At 52.4% G+C, this 26749-nt stretch overlaps 1 protein-coding gene across 6 annotated transcripts in view; it reads left to right on the top strand.

Moving 5' to 3' along the window:
- SLC28A1 (solute carrier family 28 member 1) overlaps positions 1-26749 on the top strand; it is a 50054-nt gene that overhangs the window by 5177 nt on the left and 18128 nt on the right. For 4 of the 6 annotated variants that reach the window (XM_030317303.1, XM_030317301.1, XM_030317302.1 and 1 more), the window contains 6 exons: positions 2319-2502; positions 11015-11156; positions 11820-11933; positions 13116-13193; positions 25180-25260; positions 25940-26020. In XM_030317303.1, the coding sequence (XP_030173163.1) occupies positions 2319-2502; positions 11015-11156; positions 11820-11933; positions 13116-13193; positions 25180-25260; positions 25940-26020 (680 nt within the window). The remainder of the gene's footprint in view (positions 1-2318; positions 2503-11014; positions 11157-11819; positions 11934-13115; positions 13194-25179; positions 25261-25939; positions 26021-26749) is intronic. The other 2 variants (XM_030317304.1, XM_030317305.1) reach the window with 2 other exon arrangements.

Below are 26749 nucleotides of genomic sequence, written 5' to 3'. Positions count from 1 at the left end.
CCAGGGAAGGAGGGTCACCGCAGGTCCTCCTGCAGGTGGGACATGGAGGGGGGTGTAGCTGTGGACGCAGCAGCCCCCCCCCCCCCTCCAGGGGGCCAGGCGGGAGAGGACACCGAGAGCCACGACGGCAATGGCCCCGGTCTTCGTGTTCGAAAGCGAAAGCAGGGCTGTAGGCTGAGATGGGCTGGCTCATGGTCCCTGCAGCTTCCTTCTAGAGATGTCTGAGCCAGCGAAGTCTTCCTCTGGCTGGATCGGAGCCTGGGCCTGCTCCGTTCCCCTCGCTTCCACACTCACTGAGACCCACATTGGTTTCGTTTGTAGAAATGACTGAACTCCTCCTAGGAGATGATGAAAATCACTTATCTCATCCTGTCTCTGCCTTTGTGGTGGCTGTCAGTCGGTCAGTTATCCTTTACAATGGCCACTCTCCATTTCCTCCATGTTTGCATGGTTTTGATTTCCTCCGGCTCTTTGATAATATTATTGTATCATGTCTTCGGTGGGGCCCTTCACGCACCTTCTGAGAGTAGGTACGGCAGAGAAAGGGAGCCCACGTTCTCAGCGCTCTGGGCCTGGGCCACAGCAATGGTGTCCTCATGTTAGGTGGGCTTTCTCCATAGGTGCCCAGACAGCCCTGGCCGCTGGCCGCCACGGAGGGCGTTGGTGTTCCCAGTCTCGGAAGAACGGTGTGCCTCTTGCCCACGTTTCCGGCCAAGTCGCCAGAGGTGCCTGGCCTGGCGGGGGTCCTGTGCCCGTTCTGGTCTCCCACTGCTAATGTAGCCCAGACTCCACTGGAAAACATGGGCTTAGAGTGGGGACGTGCCCAAAAGGAACAGACAAGTCCGGTCACCAGAGGGGTGAACAGATCCTAGAAGAATACAAACAACTCCTAAGACACGTTTCTCCATGCCCTGTCTGGGGGACTCGTCTACACCGCCTCCTGTCCTGCACAGTGTGCCAGTCCCCCGAGTCACAGACCCCAAGACAGACAGACCTGGGTAGGAATTTTAGCCCAGTTTCCTCCCGGTGTGAATCCTCGGGTGCCCCGTCTCCAAATGGGATCAGCGCAGACCCAGCTGTCGGTGGTTATGAGCAGTAGCCCTGGGAGGCCCAGGAAGGGCCGAGTGCACGCCCCTGGCCCCTGCCTCGGCCTCCCGCGGCTCTATGCCCGCGTCCCTGGCACCCCTGCAGGGCCACACCTGCGTGCCTCTCAGTGACACCCGTGCAGGTCGGAGGCCCAGCCCACGATCGTCTGTGTGAGAGCAAGGTAGCTTCACTTCTCAGAACTCTGCTCCAATTTCAACATCCCAACCGAGCAATATGAGCCTACCTTCCGTCAGTGTGAAATAGCCCTTCCGCCTTTTCCCCAGGAGGCCCCAGTGGGGCTTGTCTGTCCTCAGGTGTGGACGGACCTGCCCACTCCTGCAACTGCTCCCAGGTTCTCCGTCCTTGCAGGTAGCCATGGAGACGTCCCCGTCTCCAGTCTCCGTCGGGGGCCTCTCCTGGACGCCTCTCCCCTCTCTGCTTCCGGGCTACTCAGAGATGACTCCCGCGGCCTTGGCACCTGCCTTGGGGTGCAGAACCTCAGAAGCTTTCTATGATCTGCCTGCCCACACACTGCCCGGGTGCCCCCTCTTTGGAATCTCGCGGCCTCCCCTGGGGCAGGGCTCCTCTGTCCCCAGGCCGGATCCCTTCCCCCTGGGTCCACCAGCGTCCTCCAGCTAGTCCGTCCCCGAAACGTCTGTCTTCCAGCCAGTGTCTTCTAACCAGTCTGGCGGCAGGGTGGGCAGCGTAGGACCTACACTTACGCATGAGGTTGCAGCTCGCATGTTTTACCCGGTGGAAAATCTCTAAGTCCTTTCCATTCTTCAAGGGCCCCGGCTTCTGAAATCCATGAGCCGGGGAGAGACTTGCCCCCTCTGCTCTCCACGATCACATCCCTTTCTTGAGGCAGAGCACACACTGGCTTAACTGCACAAGAGGCGAGGAGCAGGCAGGGAAAAGGCGAGTCTAGGAAGAAAATGGCCCGTATGTTCAGAGCAGGATGCTGGACACACGAGCAAACTCCTTCCTGGAGTGACTGATGTGCCCACCTCTGCCCGCCACGGAGCGGAGTGTAGTCTGGGACGCAGCAGGCCCTCCGCAGGTGCTCAGAGACGCACGTTGTCTCGCGCCCACCCTAACCCTAACCCTAACCTAACTCAGAGAGGTGGGGCGACTCCCCTGCCCTCTGTGCCCTGGGTGGCGCAAGGTGGAGCTGGAGGGCACGGTGGCAGGCCCACGTCATCGTCAGTGACCTCTGTTTCACTCCCACCCAGCGTTCGCTGCCTTCCTGCTGGTCGCCGGCCTCCTGGATTTCCAGAGGGCCCTGGCGCTGTTCGTCCTCACCGGTGTGGTCCTCGCCTTCCTGGCCCACAGCCTGCTGAAGAGGCTGCTGGGGCCCAAACTGCCGAGGTGTTTCAAGCCTCTGGGGCATTGCCGCCTGAACGTCTGGTTCGAGAGGTGAGTGAGCTCGTGGCCGCCGGCTGACGCCTCTGAGTCAGCTCCGGGTCGGCACCAGGCCTGGGTGAGCAGGGCCCCAGTCCTGATCTCCCCCAGACAGTTCCTGGGCAACGGGGGACATTCCACCCGGGGGGCCCCGGGCAGGTGTGGCTGGGTGGCTTTGACGGCCGCAGCCCTCTCTGTGATGGTTTGCCGTTTCCGCCTGGTTCTCTGTCCAGTTACGACAGGTGACTGAGATCAGGAACTGGGAACAGGACTCCACAGTTTCCCAAATTCATGGATTCCAGCCCATCCAGAGAGGCAGGCCTCTATCAGGTCCTTTGGGGCATGTGTGAGACAGCTGCTGGGGCCACGCCTGGGGTCAGACTCAGCAGGCCGGATTGGGGGCCGGGTGGCAGTGAATTTGGGTAGCCCCCAGAGGGTTCTCCTGTAGCCAGCCATGTTCCTGGACAGTTTGGGATCTCCTCATTTTCAGACTGGGCTCCTCAGGGTTCTGGAGACCTTGGAGGTGCCATAGGGCAGGAGGGAGAAATTGGAGATGGAAATATCAGACCTCCCTCCCCAAATGCCCATTTCAACCAGGAAACTCTATTTTACCTGTTTTATAAACTAAGGTTTGGGGGGTGGGGGAAGCTGGAAAAAAAAATGTTTCTATGGCTTAAAAAAAAATCTGAAGACCCCCCAATCTATATCAGGACTCCGTTTTGTTGATAAAGAAACTGGTATTCAAAGATCTCCAGTGACTAAGCTATGGAGGTACCACAGACTAATGATTTGAGCCAGCTTATGGATGAACACATTTTTTCATTTTATTTATAAACAAATGTATAGTAATAAATAATCATTATTATTTATAATAGTATCACTTTAAATAAATTAAATAAAATTTAAAGATGAATAAATCAAATAAAACGTGGGTAAAATTTTTAAAATGTATCATTGGGGTACCTGGGTGGCTCAGTTGGTTGAGTGTCCAAGTTCGGCTCAGGTCATGATCTCACGCTTTGTGAGTTTGAGCCCTTCATTGGGCTCTCTGCTGTCTGCACAGAGCCCGCTTCAGATCCTCTGCCCCTTCCCGTGTTATAGTCTCTCTGTCAAAAATAAATAAATCTTAAAAAAATAAAATAAAAAATTTATCCTTTTTAATAATTAAATTTATAAATAGATTTATAAGAGGATTTATTTTTACAATCATCTATTTGTGACAAATCATTGATACTGGCTTTCCTTTTGAAGTATTGATATAAAATTTCCTTTAGGGGTACCTGGCTGGCTCAGTCAGTAGAGCATGCTACTTGGGGTTGTGAGTTCAAGCCCCATGTTGGGTATAGAGATTACTTAAAAATAAATAAGTAAGTAAATAAATAAATATTTTAAAATACACATTCTTATTAATTAATAATTAATTAGATTAATTAGACTTCATGAAAAGTAAAAACTTGGATTCAAAGGACACCATCAAGGAAGTAAAAAGACAACCCACACTACAGAGGAAAATATTTGCAGATTATGGATCTGATAAGGGATGTGTATCTAGAATTACAACCCAACGATAAAAAGGCAAATAACCCAATTGAAGGCTGGGAAAAAGACTCGAATGGAGATTTCTCCAAAGATATACAAATAGCCAGTAGATATATGAAAACATGCTCCACATCATTAGCCGTCATTAAAATGCAAATAAAAACCGCAATGAGATATCACTTCACATTTACTGGGATGATAACAAAAAAGACAGATAATAACAAGCGTTGGTCCAGATGTTGAAGCCTTGGAACCCTCATCCACTGCTGATAGAAATGTGAAATACTGTTGCTGCGTTAGAAATTAATTAGTTCCTCAAAATACTATACATTCAGTTATCATGTGGGAACTGGAGTTGGCATCCACAGCAATTCCACTCCTAGGTATATACCTAAGAGAAATGAAAACATATGTCCGTACAAAAACTTGTACACAAATGTTCATGGCAACATTATTTATTTATCTATTTTTATTTTTATTTTATTTTGGAGGCGAGAGGAAGAGAGAGCGCAAGCAGGGGAGAGGGGGGAGGTGGGGAGAGAGAGAGAATCTTAGGCATGGAGCCTGACATTGGGGCTCAGTCCCATGACCCTGTGATCATGACCTGAGCCAAAATCTGGAGTTGGATGCTCACCCGACTGAGCCACCCAGGCAGCCCGTAACATTGTTTATAATAGCCAAGAGGTGGAAACAACCCAAATGTCCATCAACAGATAAGTGGGTAAGTCAAATATGTATATCCATATAATGGAATATTATTGGGCACAGAAAGGAAAGCTACATGCTACAATAATGATGAAGCTTGAAAATATTATACTAAGTGAAAGAAACCAGTCACAAAGGATGATGTATCATAGGATTCCATTTACATGAAATGTCCAAAGTGACAAATCTAAACCTTGACTAAGGTTGAGGGGATGGATGGAAAGATTGAGGGGTGATGGCTAGAGGTGCTAGGTTATTCTCTGAGATGATGAAAACATTCTAAAGTTGATGGTTATAATGGTCATACAGCTCTGTGAATATACTGAGGGCCATTAAACTGAGTACTTTAAATGGGCAAATTGTGTGATATGTGAATTTTGTTTCAACTTAAAAAATACATGTATTTGATATTGGCTTCCAGTCAAGATGGAATAACAGAGACCATGTTTATCCTTCCACTTGAAACAACTGAAAAACTGGGACAGGTATATATGAAGCTATAGCTCTTAAGAAACTCAACATCAGGCACCAGAAGACAGTGATCCTGGAGAAACAGGGAACAGAGGAGATGAGCCCTATGAGTAAGCCCACACCTTACTGCACAGAGAGAGTTTCCAGGCCACAGTGCAGGGAAAGGGAATGAAGGTGGGCCAGCGTATGTTCTGGGTTGAAGATACAGAGCTGGGAATCCAGGGAAGCGAAGGTGGTCAGAGTTGGTAATGCAGAATACCAGTGAAGACAATGGCACAGAGAGAAAACTCCAGAAATCTACAGAGGGTCTTCCCTGAGAATTTGAGTTCCGGTCAGTGAATGCATATGAGAAAACTATCCAAGGGCTGGGAAAGACCCATCCACAAGGATTAGAGGAAGAATGCCTGGAAACCACACAGGGCCAGAAATAGTGTTTATTTTCAACAGTCAGAGTGGAAACTTCATAATTTCACGGGGCATTGTTTACAATACTAAAGATCTTGGGACAGTAGTACAGAAAAATTAACCATAGAATAAACTCTGCTCAGGCTTTCCCTAACAAATCTTAAAAACAAAACTTGAAAGAGTCAAACACAATGTCAGTAAACCATGGCACCACATTAAGTGGAAACATGTAATTGAAGTCTCCAGAGGAGAAAGAGGGAAGAAAAAATATACTCGGAGAAATCATGTCCAAAAAATTTCCAATCTGATAAACATTATAGACCCTTAGATCCAAGAAGCTCCACAAATCTTCAGTGCAAGAAACAAGAAATCATAATCAAATTGCTTAACGTCCGACTTCGGCTCAGGTCATGATCTTGCGGTCCGTGAGATGGAGCCCCACGTCAGGCTCTGTGCTGACAGCTCAGAGCCTGGAGCCTGCTTCAGATTCTGTGTCTCCCTCTCTCTCTGCCCCTTCCCTGCTCATGCTCTGTCTCTTTTTCTCTCTCTCTCAAAAGTAAACATTAAAAAATTTTTCTCAAATTGCTTAAAACTGGTGATAAAAGAAGAAATTCTAAAAAACAGCTAGAGAAGAAAATATGTGCAAAGATGTGGATGACAGCAGATTCCTTCTCGAAAGCAACACAAATGAAAAAGCAATGGAACAGTCAAACGACAAATGTGTGTCAATCTAGAATTATTTACCAGTGGAACACCATTCAAAAAAGGAGAAATAGGACTTTTTTTAAATATGTAAAAGCTGAGAGAAGTTTTCAGACCTAAAAAAGTAGACCTGCACTACAGGAAATGCTAAAGGAAATTCTTCAAAAAGAAGGAAAACGATATCAGAGGGAAATCTAGATTGACGCAAAAGAGTGAAGAGCATTGAAATGGCAACTACATAGGTAAAAATAATGGCTATTATTATTTAAATCTCTTTCAAAGGTAGTCAACTTATAAACCAAGAATAAGAATAATGTATTGTGGAGTTTATATGATATGTAGAAGTAAACACCAATAGCACAAGGGCTAGGAGGGAAGAAGTGAAATTCTATTGCTGGGCAGTTTTTATACTGCACATGAAGTAGTGTAATATGACTTAAGGGTAGATTGTGATAAGTTAAAGATATCCTATAATGCTAAAGCAACCACTAAAATAACATGACAAGGAGTTATAGCTAACAAGTTAAAAAAGAGAGTGAGAGAGGTAAAAGAGACTCATTTTAAAATAGTCAATCTGCAAGGAGGTAGAAAAATTGGAAAAGGGGACAAAGAACAGATGGCACAAATAGAAAATAAATAGCAAGATGGTAGATGAAACCTTCCTCCCAAACCAATAATCGCAGTAAATGTACAGGCCAGTATCCCTCATGAATAAAGAGGTATAAAATTATTAACAAAATTTTGTAAAACCAAGTGTAACAAAATATAAAAGGAATAATACATGAATGAATGGGGTTTATCCCAGGAATCCAAAGTTGGTTTAACACTAAAAAATTATCATAGGTCACATTAATAGATTAAAAAGAAAATAAACATATGATCATGCCAATAGATTCAGAGAAAGCATTTGACATAATTCAGCGTCCATTCCTGATATGAATTCTGAGCAAAGTAGGATTAACAAAATAACAAAAATCTATAGCTGGCATCATACTTAACTGGGAAAGACTGAATGATTTTCTACTGAGATCAGGAATATAAGAATGTCCCTTCTCAGCACTTTTATTCAACATTGTACTAGAGGTTCTAGCTTGTGTGATAAGGTAAGAAAAAGAAATGAAAGACATACAGATTGAAAAAGAAGAAGTAAATCTGTCTTTGTTCACAGACAACATCGTCTACACAGAAAATCCTATGGAATCTAGCAAAAAAGCTAATAGAACTAACAGGTCAGTTTAATAAGGTTGCAGGATACAAGATCAACATACAAAAAAAATCGTATTTTGAGGCGCCAATAATAAACAATAATGAATTAAATTATAAATGCCATTTAGAATAGCATGAAACGTAAATTACTTAAGGAAAAATCTGAAAAAGATGTGCAGACTTGTACATTGAAACCTACAAAACACTGCTGAGAGAAATTAAAGAAAACTTAAAGAATGGGACAATATACCAGGTTCATGGATCAAAAGACTCAGTATTGTCAGCATATCAGTTCTTCTCAAATTAATCTATAAATTCTTATTAATATCCCAATCAAAATTATCATGGGCTTTTGGGGTATAAATTGGTAAGGTGATTTAAAAATTCATATAGAAATGCAAAGAACCTAGAATAGCCAAACCAACTGTAAAAAAGACGAATAAGTTTGATGAATTTCTACTATGTGTCTTTAAGACTTACTGTAAAGCTACAGTAATCAAGACAATATGGTATCTGAATCAAAACAGACAAGAGAGACCAAATAGGAATAAAATAGACAGTCCAGAAATAGATCCACATGTATATGGCCAATTGACTCATGACAAGGGTGCTAAGGCAATTCAAAGGAGACATAATCATACTGACAAATTATGCTAAAACCGTGGTATATTCATAGGCAGAAGGAAGAAGAGGAAAAACAAAATAATGACATAATAATCCACGCCTCACAGTACATGGGAAATTAGCTGACAACGGGAAATCATAAACCTAATTGAAAGCCTGAAACTGTAAAATGAATATAAGGAGATGTAGGAGAAAATCTTTGTGACCCTTGAGTTGAGTAAATTTCTTAGAAACAAAACCAAAATCACAATCTATTAAAAATTTTGACAAAGTGAATTTCATCAGAATTAAGAACTTCTCTTCAAAAGACATGCTTAAGAGAAGAAAAAAGACAAGGCACGACTCCGAGAAAAGTTTTACAAATCACACATCTGACCAAGGACTTGTATCCAGAATATATTAAGCACTCTCAAAGCTCGATAATAAGAAAAACACCTCAAGATGTGAGCAGACAATTCTTTCAAGAAGATATGTAAGTGGTGAATAAGCACATGGAAAGATGCTCAACATCATTAGTTATTAGAGAATTGCAAATTAAAATCACAAAGAGGTACTGCTCTATGTCTGTTGGAAATGACTAGAATTCGGAAGATAGACGTTACGAAGTGTTGGCAAAGATGTAAAGGAAACGGAACTCCAACATCCTGCTCGGGGGTGTGTAAAATTGTGCAATAATTTTGGGAAATAGTTTGGCGGTCTCCTAAAGAGTTAGACTTACCATATGATTCACCCATTCCACTTACCAAAGCATCACCCAAGTAGTATTGACCCAAGGAAAACGAAAGCGTAAATCTGTACAAAGACCTGCACGTAACTATTTGAATGTTCTTAGCAGCTTTGTCTGTCATAGCCAAAGGCTGGAAACAACTGAAATGCCCATCAGCAGGTGAACAGATAAGCCAAGCATGGTCCATCCACGCAATGGAATACTGCACAGCAATAAAAAGAGACCAGTTCCTGATAGATGAAAAAATATGGATGAATCTCAAAATAGTTATGTCGAGTGAGAGCAGTCAGATAAAAAAAAAGGATATGTGCTCTATGATCCCGTTTATATAAAATCCTAGAAAATGCAAACTAGTGACAGAGAACAGATCAGTTGTTGCCTGGGGACGAGGAGGGGGGCCAGGAATTACAGAGGGGCACAAAGAACGTTTTGGGTGTCTTAACTGTGGTGACGGTCTCAAGGTACGTATGTACACACATCAAGACTTACCAAATTGTTCACTTTCAACATCTATTTATTACATGCCAGTCGTACCTCTATAAAGGCATTAAGAAACAAATGACAACAGAAACCCAACCCAAAACATGCACTGACTTTTTTTAAAATTTAATTTAATTTATTTTATTTTAAGTAGTCTCCACACCCCATGTAGGGCTTGAACTCGCGACCCTGAGACGAAGAGCTGCACGCTCTGCTGAAGGAGCCAGCCAGGTGCCCCTGCACTTAAGGTTTTATAAAGTTTTATAAAGAGAAATAGTAAGTAAGTAAGGCAAGTGGCACAAAGACGGGCAGAAACTGTGCAGCGGACCGGTGGTGTTAGCTGCTTAGAAACACGGGCAGAAGTGAGCAGTGAACTCTGGGCTTGGCCTGTGTGAGTTCTGGTCCTGGGTCCACCCCTCACCAGTGGTCGTGCACAGAGCTAGTGAAGAGAATAAACTTCTGCCGGGTGCCTGGCTTAAAGTCTCAAATCTGCTACTTGTTAGATGGGTGGCCGTGGGCAAGTCATTTCACCTTGCTGTGCCTCAGTTCTTCGTGTGTACAATGAGGGCGGGGACGGTATGTCTCCCAGCACTGGGTGTAGTTCCCGGCGCATAATAGGTGCTCAGTGAACATTCGCTGTTATTAGTAGGACCAGGTGAGTCAGTGACTGGGTCGGGGGTGGACCTCGAGCACCCAAGGCCCAGACCCTCCCCCCCACCAGGTAAGCCAACTCCAGCCCCAGGGAGGGAAGCAGGGCTGTAAATGTTGCTTCCAGGGGTGTCTGGGTGGCTCAGTCGGTTAAGCGTCCAATTTCAGCTCAGGTCATGATCTCGTGGTTGCTGGGTTTGAGCCCCATGTCAGGCTCGGTGCTGACGGCTCAGAGCCTGGAACCCGTTTCGGATTCTGTGTCTCCCTCTCTCCCTGCCCCTCCCCCGCTCACGCTGTCTCTTTCTCTCTTGAAAATGAATGAACATTAAAAAAAATAAATAGGGGCGCCTGGGTGGCGCAGTCGGTTAAGCGTCCGACTTCGGCCAGGTCACGATCTCGCGGTCCGTGAGTTTGAGCCCCGCGTCGGGCTCTGGGCTGTTGGCTCAGAGCCTGGAGCCTGTTTCCGATTCTGTGTCTCCCTCTCTCTCTGCCCCTCCCCCGTTCATGCTCTGTCTCTCTCTGTCCCAAAAAATAAATAAACGTTGAAAAAAAAAATTTTTTTTTAAAAAAATAAAAAAAATAAATAAAAACCAGATCGTCGCTTCCCAGCCTTGGTCCCAGGAGCTCGGCTCACCTGCCCGGACTGACATTACTGCTTCTGGGAAGCAGAGCCCTGGGCCCCGCAGGCCCCACCTCACCCTGGCAAGGTCAGAGGCTGGGCTGAGCATCGCTGCATCTGTGAGAATCCCTGCCCTTGATGCAGCCACGTGCTCGGCACCGTGCAAAGCTCAGCGCGCACGTTCTCTTCTTTAGTCCTCCTGGCAACCAGGAGAAGCGTGGGGCTTCGGCCTCATTTGCCCAATGAGGATGCCAGACCCAGAGAGGCTAGGTGGTCCGTGTGAGGTCACACAGCTCTCTCCTCCCCCCAGCCCTGAGCACCCTTCCCCTGGAGCCCTGGGTGCCCTTGTGTAGGGGCGGGGGAGACGCTGAGGGTGATGGCTTTCCGCCTCTCCCCCGCAGGACTCTGGCCCTCGCTGCTTTCCTGGGCCTGGTCTCGTGGCTGGTTCTGGACACCTCCCAGCGACCCGAGCAGCTAGTGTCCTTTGCAGGAATCTGCGTGTTCATCTGCCTCCTCTTCGCCTGCTCAAAGCATCACCGCACAGTGAGTCCTCAGTCGTCAGGCCCAGGGTGCGCCGCAGCCCCTGCCCTCCCTGCCTCCCGAAACCAGGATCCCTCCCCGCTTCGCGGTGTGGCCGACATCTCCCCGCAGGCTCCAGCCAGGCCTCCCAGAGATCCTCACGCACCTGCATCCGAAGGTCACCGCTGAGGAGTCCTTAAATGCGGAGAGGCAGAAGCAGTCCTCTGCCGGGGGTGGGGGCGTCCAGGGAGCGGGGGGGGGGGGGGGTCAGGGCAGCTGGGAGCCCTGCCTGGGGAGGAGAGATGGGGGGAGGTCCCGGCAGACGGAGGCTACACTGACACCGGGATCGGAGGCCACGGCGCCACAGCCGCCCGGTGAGGACCGGGACCGAGCGCTATGGCCTGCTCGAGGTGGCTCGAGTCTTGTAACGGGTCCTTAGACCGTGCCCCACCCCTGCCCGCTGCCCCAGGCCCATTACTGCCAAGAGCGTGGCCTATCCTGACCACAGGGTGGACGGGACCGTCGGCAACAGGCCCAGGGTCGTGGCTGGGTCCAGGCCCATCCTGCAGACGAGGCCAAGGCTCCCAAGCCCCTCAGCAGCACTGCGCTCTCTGCCCTTTCCGCCTGCCGTTCCCTGTGGATCCCCCAAGGAGCTGAGCTCACCAGGACCTTTCTCTGGGGTGCCAGGTATCCTGGAGGACTGTGGCCTGGGGCCTCGGACTACAGTTTGCCCTTGGACTCTTCGTCATCAGAACAGAGCCAGGATTTATTGCATTCCAGTGGATGGGCAACCAGATCCAGGTGCGTTCAAGGGGCCCTCGGGTTGCCAGGGAAAAGCCGCTGTTCTGGGGGAAGGGGAGGGTGGGGCCGTAAGGAGGGGCTTGGGATCGGGGCGGTGGGGGTGCGCTGGGCCCCAGGCCACGTGAGCGGCAGGGGCTGGGCGGTGTGGCCACCCCTTCCCCTAGGCCCGGGGCCACCTGCAGACAGCTGTCCTTCCGGCGGCTGGTCTGATGCGGAAAAGAATGTCGGCACGGGAGGGTTCTTGGGTACTGAGGGCGCGAGGCATGTGGCCCTCGGCAGTCATGAGTGACGTGGAACACGTGACAGTTAAAAGTGCTAAAAAAAGTTACAACTGATTTACTTTGTCGTATGTGTGCGTTTAAAAATAACGTTCAGTTTCTTGAAGTTATGTTTTTTTTTTTAAGTTTTTAATGTTTATCTTTGAGAGAGAGAGACAGACAGGCAGAGTGTGATTGGGGAGGGGCAGAGAGAGAGGGAGACACAGAATCTGAAGCAGGCTCCGGGCTCTGAGCCTGACGCGTGGCTCGAACTCACGGACCGTGAGATCATGACCTGAGCCGAGGTCGGTCACTCAACCGACTGAGCCACCCAGGCGCCTCTTGAAGTTGTTTTCTCATTCCGTTGTTTGTTGTAGTAAATACACATACCACAAAACTGATCATTTGCACCTATTTTTTTTAACGTTTATTTATTTTTGAAAGAGAGAGTGTGAGCGGGGACGAGCAGAGAGAGAGAGAGAGGGAGACACAGAATCCAAAGCAGGCTCCAGGTTCTGAGCTGTCCACACAGAGCCCGACGCGGGGCTCGAACTCACGAACCATGAGATCATGACCTGAGCTGAAGTCGGATGCCTAACCGACTGAGCCACCCAGGGGCCCCTGAGGGTGCTCCCTTGAAGTGTACAGAAAAGGTGTCTCCCGGGGAGAATGTGCTCAGGGGAGCAAACCCCTGTGAACGTGTGTTCACGAAGTGCACTGCTGGGTGGTGCCCGACCCCCACAAGGCCCGGGAGGCCCGGTGACCCTCTCTCCCCCACACTGGGCTGCTGGACGGGCTGCTGGACGGGCCCACGGCAGGCGACGTCCCTCCGGCTCACCCGGCCTGGCTTTCTGGCCACTGTTTGTGCCCTTTCCCCTCCTGGCCTCACTCCGGGTTTTTGCATTGTTTTGTCTTTTGCTTTCAGATCTTCCTGAGCTACACGGACGTGGGCTCCAGCTTCGTGTTTGGGGAGGCCATGGTCAAGGGAGTCTTTGCCTTTCAGGTCAGCCCAACTCCTGGCCCGCGAGGGCCTTAGCAGCGGCTGCCCAGTACCTGTGGCCGGGGCACGTCTGGGCAAGCTGCGCGGGCCAGGTCCGGGTCGGGGGAGGGCCGTGCGCTTGAGGTCCACGAAGCTCCGGGCTCGGGGTGCCGAGCGGGGCCCCGACACCGTTCACCCGCCGGCATGTCGTCAGTGTGCTTTGTAACATTTGCCAAGTAAGAGGTATCTGTATTCTTTTCCTTAAAAACGAATCCCCAAACGATAGAATTGCCGTGAGACAAGAAGGGAGGGCAGGGGCACGGGGACGGCGCCTGCCTTCACCTCAGCCCCCGACGTGCCGCAGGGGCCCCGAGGCCTCTGAGGGACACTTCCCAGGAACTCTTAAGCCCACAGGACCCTCTCAGGCTGCTTCTACATCGAGGCCCTCGAGGGTCACCTCTGCAGGAAGCCGGCCCTTGTCACCCAGCTGTACACTGTGACTCCCTTCTCTGGACTTTTCTGGACCTACAGCCCCTCCCTCCCTCTTTCCTTCCTTCCGTCCTGCGGACGGTTTATTGCACCACTGCTGCAGAGGAAACCGACGTAGAGACTCAAAGGCCTTACTGTGTACAGTAGAGCCCCAACCCTGAGTTCAGACGGTGCAGCCCGTGCCGGGTCTGCCGTGGTATGGCCACGTCACCATTCTGAGTTTGGAAATGCGGACCCACGCGCTTCCTTCGGGGGCTCCCCTCTGCTGGCCTCACGCCCAAGCTGTCAAAAGACCCTCTCTGGGCTTCAGCTCCACTTCCAGTGCTAGGCGGAGGGGGGGGTGATTTCCTGCCACCGTTGCCACGGCACTGCCACGGGAATCGTGCTGCCTCCTCCAGGGCGCCCTCCCTGCCCGGCCCCGCCCCCCCCCCCCCCCCCCCCCCCCCCCCCCCCCCCCCGGGGCGGCTGTGCAGGGGCCCATGTGTAGCTCCTGGAGGTTTCTGCCTTTCATGCCTCTGACCATTGTTTCCAGAGCCTTCCCACCCCGTGGGGGCTGTTGGGGCCCCCGGAGGCTTCCAGCCTGAGCCACGGGCTCGGCGATGCACTTCTGGGCTGACGTTGGGCCAGGCTGCGAGTCTAGTCGTCTCCAGCCCCTCTGTCCCCACCACCAGCTTGTGGTGAGGGTCCTCACAGTGTCTGTTGGTGTCAGCAACCCTCGGGGAAGCGTCCACTTTATCCAAGTGGTTCAAATAATGTCAGTTATGGGAGGAAGGAGCGAGGGGACCGGGTTCCTGTCCTCTCGGGAGTCTTGTGTGTCCTGGGACGAACTTGTCCATCACGTTGCTCTGAGAGCAGTTTTACGGGGGGGTGGGGGGGGCCCCTCCAGAGGCCCCCTGACACCATCCTGTAGGGCTGGGGAGGGCTGCTCCCTCCCAGTCCTATTTCCAAGTAGGGGCCTCCCAGGTTTCAGAGTCGTGAAGACTGGCTCCGGCACGACATCTTACGTTCACCAGATAGACAGACAGACAGCAGCCAGCATCTTGTCACCCTGCAGGGACAAGCATACGACACTCTGCAGTCCGACCTCCCCGGGCGGCCAGGTTCAAGTGCAGTTGGCACAAACGAAAGCGTCCATTGGGGGGGGGGGGGTGTTTAAACTAGGGACAGTGAGGAGGACTGCCCCGGGGAGGTGGTGTTTGACGTGGAACCACGGGACACGCAGGACGGGAGTTTTGGACGCGCAGATAGGCAAGAAGAAGGAGCCCCTGGGATGAGCACCGAGGGGAGAAAGTGCGGGCGTGTCGTCTACAGGGCGAAGCTCCCTTTGCCGGCGGGGGCACAGGTGGGGGCACGAACGGCTAGCGTGGTGGGGCTGAAGCTTGAAGGGCCCTAAATGCCAGGAGGAGGCACCTGGGTTTGGTCCCCAGGAAACAGAGCTATCAAAGAGTTTTGAGCAGGCAGGGATTTTTTTGGAGATTTGGGATGGTCGTCATGTCAATAGTGGGCAGGAAGAGGGGTGCCTGGGGGGCTCAGTGGGCTGAGCGTCCGACTTCGGCTCCAGTCACCATCTCACAGTTCGTGGGTTCGAGCCCCGCGTCGGGCTCTGTGCTGACAGCTCAGAACCTGGAGCTGCTTTGGATTCTGTGTCTCCCTCTCTCTCGGCCACTTCCCTGCTCACGCTCTCTCTGTCTCTATGTCAAGTAAATAAACATTTTAAAGAAAATAGTGGGTAGGAAGGGTTGTAGCCAGGAGGCTTGGAATAGAGGACCTGAGGAGGCTGCCTCATACCCACATGATGACCCGGGGCCACCAGGCTGTCACAGGGCAAGAGAGAGGTCACCGTGGGGAACGGAGGCTGAGGGGACCTGCAGGAGGAGAGGCCTGGGTCTTACTCATCCTGTGTCCCTGAACTGACCCTGAGCCCTACAGAGCCCCGCCCAGTGCCCGGACACCGCTCTCCGAAGTCCCTCTGTGCCTGCTGGGAAGTCCAGGCCCCTGTCCCCGGCTGGGCCACCGTTCCCATGACCGTGGTCCTGAGCGGCTTTCCCGGTGGCCCGAGACCACAGCTGAACTCCTTTTTCTCCAAACCTCCCCGGCAGGGCCCGGACCTTCCCAACCAGAGGGAAGCCGAGAGCTACACACAAGCTTTGCGGCAAGCCCCAGGGCCACCGGAAACCATTCTGTTGCCCTCTAGACCCAAGGGCTCGGGGGAACAGAGAAGAAAAGCGCAGGGAGAAGGAAATCATAATAACGGCCACTAGGTACGCAGCCAGCACGTGTACCTGGCCCTCGCTTCACCCTCACGACCACCCGTGGCGGAAGTGCTATCATTACCCCCTTTTCACAGATGGGGACACTGAGGTTCGGACCGGTCGTTGCTTGCGAAGTGTCAAAGCTAGGGAGGGCTGGGATCAAGACCGGAACCCAGGACCGAAGCTCTTGCTTATTGGCTTCTGTGCCTTGATATCAGAGCACTTGCCTTAGTAGGCAGTGGTGACAAAGGGGCCTTAGATGTTTGTTTGCCCCCTGGCTTAGAAGAAAAGAGTATTCTTTGGGACTCTTTGGTTGCAAGTAACAGAAACCCATTTAAAACTTGCTTTAAAGTGGGGGGGTGACTGGGTGGCTCAGTTGGTTGTCTATTTTTTTTAAGTTTATTTATTTTAAGAGAGGGAGAGGGAGAGTGCAAGCAAGGGAAGGGCAGAGAGAGGGGGAGAATCCCAAGCAGACTCCATGCTGTCAGCGCAGAGCCCGATGTGGGGCTTGATGTGGGATCATGACCTGAACCAAAATCAAGAGTCGGATGCTTAGCCAAGTGAGTCACCCAGACACCCCCTCAGTCAGTGTCTGACTCTTGATCTCGGCTCGGGTCATGATCTCACTGGTATGTGAGTTCTAGCCTCCTCCTCCGCCCCCCATCGGGTTCTGTGCTGACAGGAGTCTGCTTGGGATTCTCTCTCTCTCTCTCTCTCTCTCTCTCTCTCTCCCTCCCTCCCTCCCTCCCTCTCTCTGTGTCCCTCCCTCGTGTGTGCATGTATTCTCTTTCTCTCTCAAAATAAACTTGAAAAAAATATTGCTTTAAAGGGAGGAGAGAGGGAAGCTGTTTCTTGGCTTACACGCTAGAAGGCAAGGTTGAGCTGGTGCAAGCTGGACCCCGGGCCCCAGAGACGCCAGGCCATCAGCTTCACTCTCGAGCCCCCCGTCTTCCCCTGGCCCCCAGCAGTAACAGATGCTCAGGCTTACAGCATGGTCTCCCCCACCCCCCCAAGTGAAGGGAACTCTTCTCTGCCAGCCTGAGTTAGAAAATCCCGGAGCGGTCTTCAGATTGGTCAGCCTCAGTCATGTGACCATCCTGGGACCAATCACCGAGGCCGGGGCGTGGGAGCCTGCCATTGGAACGCAGGGGGTCTTGCGTTCCCACCCACAGCCAGGGGGTCAGGTGGCCTGACTGAGTGCCAGCCACCCTCAGAAGGCCATCGTTCCAAGAGGCATTGCCCAGGAGAGTGGTTCTGCTAACCTCCATTATAGCGAACAAGGCAGGCAGCTCCCTGTGATTAGCTACATTTTCAGGGGGCTGTCGCTTTCCAAGCGAGCGTTTGTGGTCTGGTAGAGGAGCAGGGCCCAGGTGACAGCTGGCATACCTCCCCGGGAGAAAAAGTGATGGCACAGATCCTTCCATCGACGGTCCCTCCCAGCCATAACTGGGGCCGCATTTGGGAGTCTCGGCTGTACTTCCTGACCTGGGTGCTTAGCTCCTGACTTAGTCAGTGGTAAGTGACAGAAACACAACTCAAATTTGTCTTAAGCCAACACGGAAATGAAACAGAACCTCCAGAAATCGAGATTAATGTCTGTAACCGAAAAGTCCAGGGTACCGAACATCAGCTGGGATCCACCTGGCCTGTATCCTGGCTCTGTGTTCTGGGTACTGGTGTTGGTCTTAGTCGTGGGTAGGCTCCCTCGACGGGGTGGCTTACATCCAACCAACCTGAGGAGAGAGAGAGAGAAAGAGAGAGAGAGCCCGATTTCCACTAGCTCTAGCAGGAAACCCGCGAGGGGGCCCTTCTTGGCCTGGCTTGGAGTAGATGCCATCTCTGAACTGTGCCCAGGGAGAATAATCGGCTTTGATCTGCCAGACCTGAAGCCCGTCGGGGGAGAGTGGAGGAGGGGGTGGTTTCCCAAAGGGATGTTGAGTCTTTGTCACCAGAAGGAGCGGAGGAAGGGGCACGAGGCAGACCAGACAGCCGCTGTCCGCCGGCGTCCCCGCCCTGCCTGTCCCGCAGACTAGCGCCGAAACGGTCACCTTGCTGGTTGCTCTGCCCGTCTTCCCGCCAGAGTCGGCTGTGTGTCCTCCACCTTCTCTCCCTTTCCAGAAGAATGTGGGCGCACCTGCTGCCCGTCTCTCTCCCCACATCACCCTTTACAACCACGCTTTCACAGACTGTCGGGCTGGAAGGGAGCTGACTGATCTTTGGGTCCCTACGGATGGTCAGGCCACGCCCCAGAGAGGAGCAGTGACATGGGCACAGTCACCCGGTGAGTAAGGGCAGAGCCGGGGCTGGAACAGGTTGACTGGACACTGGCGTTTTCGGCCCCATCCTGTAAGTTGAAGTCAGTGACATCCCGTCTCCCTTCCAAATACAGAAAGGAGCCCTAATAACGATAATGTTAAATTTAAAACATATTAAGTGGCCGCTAAAGACTTTGAGTTTGGATATCCCGTCAAGAAAGAAAAAACAAGAGAGGTGGGTTTATCAATAGGCAGCCCCAGCATTTCCCAGTCACACGCTAACCGTCGTTGGGACCCTGGGAGGCCCCGTCCTCGGGCCAACCTCAGCGTTAGTGCATTAGGCAGTGGCTTCCTTGGAGAAGACAGACCAGGTCAGGGAGGACTTACACGCTCCATGGCCATGGAACTGACTGCCCTCTTCACAAGATTCATTAGTCACAAAATTTACTCGGCTTCCCCACTCCCTCCCTGCGTCATGCGCACGTGCACGCACACACACACGCGCATGCTCACACACATGCACGCTCACATTCACACATGCACACCCACATGCACACACGTTTACACGCACACACGCACACACATGCACACTTACACGCACACACGTACACACATGCACACAAATGTTCATGCACTCACACTCCCATGCACACATGTGCTCACAATACACAGTCACACACACATGCCCACAAACGCTCATGCACACATGCACACTTATGCACACACACACACACACACTCACATGCTCACACATGCACACACGCTCACTCACATGTACACACCTTCTTTCCCTGAATCATGTGGACCTAGTCCAAGGCCTTTGGTTCATGCTGGCCCCGGGGAAGTCTTCTCTGAGCTCACTCAGATTTTCAGAGTCCAAGCTGCTTCCTGCTGGGCCACGGTCCAGCCCGTCCCTTGTCCAGGAAGTCGAGCCTCTGCCTGGGGCTTCTTGGCCGCCCCCCTCCCCTGGCCTGGAGTCCAGCGCCATGGACTGGACGCGGCAGCCACCTCTTGGCTGCATCGTCTTGGTTAGTCATTCTGCCTTGGCTCCGCCTCCCTTCTGGTAACATCCCACCCACACAGCCGCCTCCCCCGAGGCTCCTGCATCCTTCCTGGGTCTGGCTGACCAGTAGCTTGTGTTTACTTGTTCCTTCACCACTGTTCCGGCCTCTGGAACGGGCACCCACATACTGCGCCCAGGAGTGCTGCTCACATGTTCTCCCCGAGGAACATCTGGGTGAAAGACAATGCTCCCATCTCCCAGGGTTTTGGGGTGTCTGCCTGACGCAGCCTCGGCCATCCGCAGTGGTCAACAATGCCAAGTTTGGCCCCAAAAAATCAAATAAGAAAAGGACGGGGGCGCCTGGGTGGCTCAGTGAGTTAAGCGTCCGACTGTGGCTCAGGTCATGATCCCTTGGTTCGTGGGTTCGAGCCCCACGTTGGGCTCTGTGCTGACAGCTCAGAGCCTGGGGCCTGCTTTGAATTCTGTGTCTCCCTCTCTGCATTTCCCCCGCTCATGCTCTGTCTCTCTCAAAAATAAATAAACGTTAAAAAAAAAAAGGCAAGGAGGGAGAGGTGCCATTGGAGTTAGTAATTAAGGGGTCACTCGTGAGCTCAGTGATCATGATCAGCAGGGAAGGGAGTGGGAAGTATGTGAGTAGGTGAAAGCTGGGGCGGGGTGCTGGAAGGAGGGAGAAGGAAAGAGATGGGACGAGGGGACCAGGAGAGATCTTAGGAGAATCCGGTATCTGCAAAGGTCTCTGAATGAATGACACTTTGACAGCCAGTTGGCCATGACCACGAGGGGCAGAGTGGTGAGGGCCTTCTGGGCAAGGGACCAAGGGAGTAGGAAATCAGGAGGCATGTCCGCTTTACGTGGCCTTGGAGGAAGTCCCCTCTGCCTTTCTGTAACGGTGGTGGCATGGGCATCTGTACCATACTGTTTGGATTACTCCGGTTTGCAGTATAGTTTGAAATAAGGGAGCCTGTGATCTCCAGCTTTGTTCTTTCTCAGGACTGCTTTGGCTATTCGGGGTCTTTTGTGGTTCTACACAAGTTTTAGGATGATTTGTTCTAGTTCTGTGAAAAATGCCACTGGTATTTTGGTGGAGACTGCATCGGGTTTGTAGATTGCTTTGGGTAGCATGGACATTTTAAGAGTATCAATTCTTCCAGGCCATGTGCATGGACTGTCTTTCCATTTATTTGTGTCATCTTTAGTTTCTTTCACCAGCGTCTTATAATTTTCATCGTACAGGTGACCTCCTTGGTTAAGTTTGTTCCTAGGTATTTTATTCTTTTTGATGTAGTTGTAAACGGGATTTTTAAAAATTCCCCTTGCTGATAGCTCATTATTAGTATACAGAAACACAACTGATTTGTGTATGTTAATTTTGTATCTTGCAACTTTACTGATTCATTTGTCAGTTCTAATGGTTGTCTGGTGGAGCCTTTAGGGTTTTTCTATATGTAGTATCATGTCATCTGCAAATAGGGACAGTTTTACTTCTTCCTTTCCAATTTGGATAACTTTGATTTCTTTTTTTCTTGACTCATTGCTCTGGCTAAGACTTCCAATACTATGTTGAATAACAGTGGCAAGAGTAGACATCCCTGTCTTGTTCCTGATCTTAGGGGGAAAGCTTTCAGCCTTTCACCATTGAGGATGAGGTTAACTGTGGGTTTGTCATATGTGGCCTTTATTACGTTGAGGTACATTCCTTCTACATCCACTGGGCTGAGAGCTTTGTCGTGAATGGATGTTGGATTTTGTCAAATGCTTTTCCTGCATCTACTGAGATGATCGGGGAATTTTTATCCTTGGTCTTGTTAATGTGGCGTATTATCATGTTGATGGACTTGTGGATGCTGAACCATCCTTGCTTCTCTAGAATAAATCCCAAATGATAATGGTATATGATCCTTCTAAAATGTTTATTTTTTTTTATTTTTTTTAATGGTTTTATTCATTTCCTGAGAGAGAGAGAGACAGAGCCTGAGCTGGGGGAGGAGCAGAGAGAGGGAGACACAGAACCCAGGCTCTGAGCTGTCAGCCCAACACGGGACTCAAACCCACGAGCCGTGAGATCATGACCTGAGCCAAAGTCAGATGCTTAACTGACTGAGCCATTTATTTTTGAGAGGTGGGGGCCGGGGGGCGTGCAGAGGAGAGGACAGAGGATCTGAAGCGGGCTCTGTGCTGACAGCAGCGAGCCCGATGTGGGGTTCTAACTCGTGAATCACAAGATCATGACCTGAGCTGAAGTCACTCAACCGACTGAGCCACCCAGGCGCCCTGATGGTATGTGATCCTTTTAATGCATTGTTGACCGACTTTAGATTTTGTGGTTCGGGATTTTTGTGGGGTTTCGTGGGGTTGGCGACAGGACCCTGTCTGCAGCGCTCAGGCCTTTGGAGCTTGGACTGTGAGGGTTAATTATCAGGAAGTCATCGAAAGCCTGGCTCAGCCTCCTCCAGGAAGAGGAGGCATCAGGGCCGTGTCCTCAGTGGGTCTGGTCCTGCCTTCGAACCCCGTTTCCTGATAACAAGTTGACATTTGCTCCGAGCGTATGGTCTAAACTCTAGACCAGTGGTTCTCAGAGTGGCACCAGACCTGTATCACCAACAGCTTCTGGAAACGCTCAGGCCCAAATTCTCAGGCCCACCCCCGACCTGCTGAAACTGAAACTCCAGATGTGGGGCTCGAAATTTGCATCTCTCGCCAATTCTCGGGTGATGCTACTGGTCCAGGGACCGCACTTTGAGAACCACTGGCCTCGGTAAACTGGAGGCCCCTTCTTCCTTCGGTTATGGGTGAGCGGTCACACTAGAGGGACCAGCCGGCTCTGGGTTCCACCGTGTGGCGGTGAGGACGTGTGTATGGCTGCTACACCCTCGCTCCCGGAGATGAATGCCTCTCCTGAGACAGAGAAGTGGGGCTTCCAGAATAGGCAACAGGGCAGACGTCCGCAGGCTCATGGCAGGGCCTTGGCAACCTGCTCAGCGGCCGGGCAGCGCTCTGTTTTTGCAGGCGTGTGACCTTGGGCGGGCAGCCAACATCTCACGGTCTCGGTGTCCCCTTTGGTGAAGCGGATTTACAAGTACCTCAGTTGGTTTGAGGATCGACGAATCACCACGGGCTGGGCACTGCACCTGCCGCAGAGGAGGACCGCGTGTGGACACGTAGTAGGACCCGATGGCACTCCCCACCCCCCTCCACCCGACCGCGGCATCGCCGTCTTCAGCTGCCCATCCTGCCTTCCGCCTCCTCGCAGGCTACAGGCCCCACAGTCGTCTCCCAGGCTGGGAGATCGGATGGGTCCCGGGGACCTTATTTAGGACGAAATGTGCCACCTTAGAAAATTGGGAGGCCACCTCTCTTCTCTCCTATTTATCTTCCCTCCCCGGAGAGCCACCGCCTCATGCAAAACCCAGCTTCCCTTCCACCAAAGACCCGCATCTCACGGGTAGGCAATGTCTCTTGGTGGCTGCCCGGAGAAGGTCCCAATTCTGCAGTCAGGTCCTTCCTGGTTTGAGCCACGGCCGCCGCCCTGCCAGGCTGCCGAGCAGTCCCTCATGATAAATTGGACAAGCAGTCTAGACAGTACGTGACTGTCTCTGTGTCTCCCCGTGAGGGAGGGCGGATGACGTCAGCAGCCTCGTGTTGGGGGTGTGCCCGGCACTGGGCAGTCAGCACGAGTCACGGGACAGGAGGACCTCCAGAGCCTGCGTTCCCTGTCAGGTGACAGCCCCCACCGCGGTGAGGCCCGTGGAGGGGAGCTGGTCCACATCCAGCCGCAGCCTCCATCTGGGAAGGGAGGGGGGACACCTTGGGGCCGGTTCTCGTCTCTAGGGGGGCTGCCCGGGGTGGAGCCTCTGTCTTCTTCGGGGGCCATCCCGCAGTCCTGATTCATTTTGAGCTAGAGCCTGAATGTGATCACACGAGACTTTCCGTATTAAAAACAAAAACAACTCTCCCTGCACCCTCACCTCTCCCGAGGGCACCTTTCCTTCCGGCACGGCTAAGCTTCTAGAAACAGCTGCCTGTACTCACTATCTCCACCGCGACCCCTGAATTGCTAGGTGCCAATGGTCCGTCGCGCGCCTCACCTTTCTGGAATTCTCTGACACCTCTGGCACGGCTGATCGACCACCCTTCTTGATCAGCCGTCCTCGGTTTCCAACACACGCCTCGCCTGGAGGTCCTCCAACCTCTCTGTTTCTTCTCGGTCCCCTCCCTGCGCCCCCTCTTACCCTTCCCCCCTCCCATGCTGACCCCAGGGCCCTGTCTTCTGTCCTCACTGCTCTCCTCACTCAGGGACGCTTCCTTGGTGAATCGCATCTATCCCATGGCCTCAACCTACACTTCCGTGCAGATGCATCCCAATCCATCCCTGGCCCAGACCTTCCCCCCTGAGCTCCTGACCCTTTTATCCAGCTGTCCCCCCACCCCACCCCGTGGCTGCCCCACAGGCATCTCACACCCAGCAAGTCCCAAACCCCGCTGCTGAGCTGGCCCAGACCCCCCCCCCCCGCCTCCGCCCAGGCTCCCTGCCTCGAGAACAGGCCACCTATCACAGAAAATTACAGGAGTAGAAGAGAAACGGGAAATACGGAAGGAAGAACCCAACTCTCCGCAGTCCTAGCACACAGAACAGCTTTTCGGGCACGCCGTCTCCCAGCCTTTCTACGCTTTCAATGTTCTAGCTTCCCCACCTAACATTTCGGCGTAGGGATGCGCCCACCATTACCAATTCTGCGTAACTCATTGTTTTAATGCTTATTTATTTATTCTGAGAGAGAGAGAGTGCCAACAGGAGGGAGGCAGAGAGAGAGAGAGAGGGAGAGAGGGAATCCCAAGCAGGCCCCACGCTGTCAGCGCATAGCCAGACGTGGGGCTCGATCTCACGAACCACGAGATCATGACCCGAGCCGAAATGAAGAGTCAGTCACTCAGCTGACTGAGCCACCCAGGCGCCCTTCTGCATAACCTATTTTAGAACCGTTTGGAACAGATGACACGTCCCAACAGCACAAAAGGGGAGGCGGTAAAAAGTAAGTCTCCCTCCCACACCGACTGTCACCTAGTTCCCGCCCCAAGGCCACTGCCTCCCTCGCATACCCTTTTAGTGCCACTCCGTGCCCACACAGGCCCACGCACAATGCCATCCCCACGCTCCCCTGCACACCGGATAGCACAGCACACACCTGGTCACGCCTTCCCTCTTCTCGCTCGGAAATCACTCCATAACTGCCCACGGAGAGCCCCTCAGTCTCGTTTCCAGACTTTCCGTGTGCTGCTTCGTGGTCATCCCGTGGTCCTGAAACCCGTCCTCCACCGAGAGACATCTGAGCGGTTGTAGGCCTCGCTGAGATAAATCAGACCGCAGGGCAGAGGCGCCGGGGTGGGGGCCTGGGCCCTGGTGAGGAGGGAAGGACTGCGAGGGAAGTTTCGAAGGAAGAGTTGACGAGGCCTGGAGTTGGCAGAGAGAGGTGGTGACAGCGTGAGGGACCGGCTGCCGGGCCCACGTGGGTCTGGCTCTGAGCTCATCGGTCCTGAGTGGAAGTGCTGTGCCAGAGAGACGACGAGCCTGTCACTCGGGCCCAAAGCACCGGAGGGGTCCTCGTGGGCCAGGGACCGTGCTCACGAAGGGGGTGCACGCTGCGCAAGGTGCTAGGCTCTGAGCCAGCTCCTCTAACCCTCGCAAGAACCTGAGAAACAGGCATTTGTCCCCACCTTACAGACGAGGAGGTGATAAAAGGGGTGAACTCGAGTCCTGCTTCTCCTCCATGGCACAGGCCTCGGCTGTGGGGGGAGGGGGCCGGGGGGATGTTCAGAGCGGAACAGAGAGGACAGAAAGCGCCTCCAAGGAGGCCCCGTATGTGACCTCAGGCAGTGAATTCAGAGCTTCCTCCTGGACCCTGTCAGGTCCCTGAGCGGCACGGCCCTGGACGAAGTGGGTTGTCTGGGGTCTACCTGCCTCTAACCCTGGGGCCTGTGCTCTTGCCTGGCAGGTTCTGCCCATCGTTATCTTCTTCAGCTGTGTCATGTCGGTTCTCTACTATGTGGGCCTCATGCAGTGGGTGATCCAGAAGGTGAGTTCCCAATGCCACGGCCGGGCTCTCCCAAGGCTGCCTACTCACTGGGCTCACGCTCTCCCAGAATGCCTTGCTTCCAAACCCAACCCCCAGACCCCCCAACTCCCCTTCTCTGAGGGCCGGGACCTTCCCAGAATCCTGCTCCGAGGGTCTACACCCTCCCAGAATCCCCTGCTCCCAGGGTCTACACCCTCTCTGATACGATGTTTCCCAGAGCCTTTTTCACAAAACTCCAGCTCCACGGCAGGTTAACACATGTCACTGGGTACAGGGATCCTGCGGTCAAATACTTTTGTGAAGCTGGACCGGACGAACGTAAATAAGCTTCGTACAGGGCTTCTCAGAGCCTTTACTAAGCTGATACGTATTTGGTATCCTCCACGACGTGTGTGTCCAGCGATTCTCGGATACATCCGCCCAGGGACTCTTTTTGTATGGAGACAGCTTTTTAAAGGCACTGCTGTGATAATCGGAGCTACTCGCGGGGGGATGGGTGGCCTCGGGAAGAGGAGAGCCCCCCTCGGTGGAGGTGTGGAAGGAGAAATGTGGGTGAGGGGTTGCTATGCTGGGCTGGGAGTTGGGAGGAAGACTTATCCGGTATTTCCACCCCACCCCGGACTCTCTCCAACCCTGGGGTTTGCCGACGGCTGCCCACAAAGAGCACTCTGCCTCCTAGGCCAGCTGGGTGATGCAGGCCACCATGGGCACCATGGCCACCGAGACCCTGAGTGTGGCTGGAAACATCTTTGTGAGCCAGGTGGGTCCTGCAGCGCCCCGCGCCCACGCTCACCAGCAGCATCTCCAAGGAGGGCGGGCGTCCTGGGTCCCCGTGGCTCCTATTCAGTCAGAAAAAGAAACGCTCGGGGCGCCTGGGTGGCGCAGTCGGTTAAGCGTCCGACTTCAGCCAGGTCACGATCTCGCGGTCCGTGAGTTCGAGCCCCGCGTCGGGCTCTGGGCTGATGGCTCGGAGCCTGGAGCCTGTTTCCGATTCTGTGTCTCCCTCTCTCTCTGCCCCTCCCCCGTTCATGCTCTGTGTCTCTCTGTCCCAAAAATAAATAAACGTGGAAAAAAAAAAATTAAAAAAAAAAAAAAAGAGAGACGCTCGGCACTTCTCCCACGGTCACCAAAGGCCGCTGTCCCAGAGACGCTCCCTTCGGGGACGCGCTCTTTGCCTGGGTCGTGCCAGGCAGGGTGGCCTCTCTCGGGCACCTTCTACCACCCGAGGCCTCGGGGTCTTTATCAGCTTAGAGACTCACAAAATCTACAGATGGTCCACCTCTCTCCCTTCACGTAGAAACAGGCTTGGGAGTGGGAATAGCTTGCCAGGACTTAGAATCCAAGTTTCTTCTTTCGTGGTCAGGGTTCCTTACACCACATCATCTTATCTCCCGCCCCACCCCTGCGACCGCCACCCACCTCCCTATATCTGAAATGTATTTTCCAAAGTCAACGTGACTCTAAGGCACCCATCAGTCCCGAGCTCCTT

This window comes from Lynx canadensis, chromosome B3 (genome assembly GCF_007474595.2).
Source record: "Lynx canadensis isolate LIC74 chromosome B3, mLynCan4.pri.v2, whole genome shotgun sequence".
NCBI classification, from domain to species: Eukaryota; Metazoa; Chordata; class Mammalia; order Carnivora; family Felidae; genus Lynx; species Lynx canadensis.
This window is presented reverse-complemented; position numbering and strand designations above follow the sequence as displayed.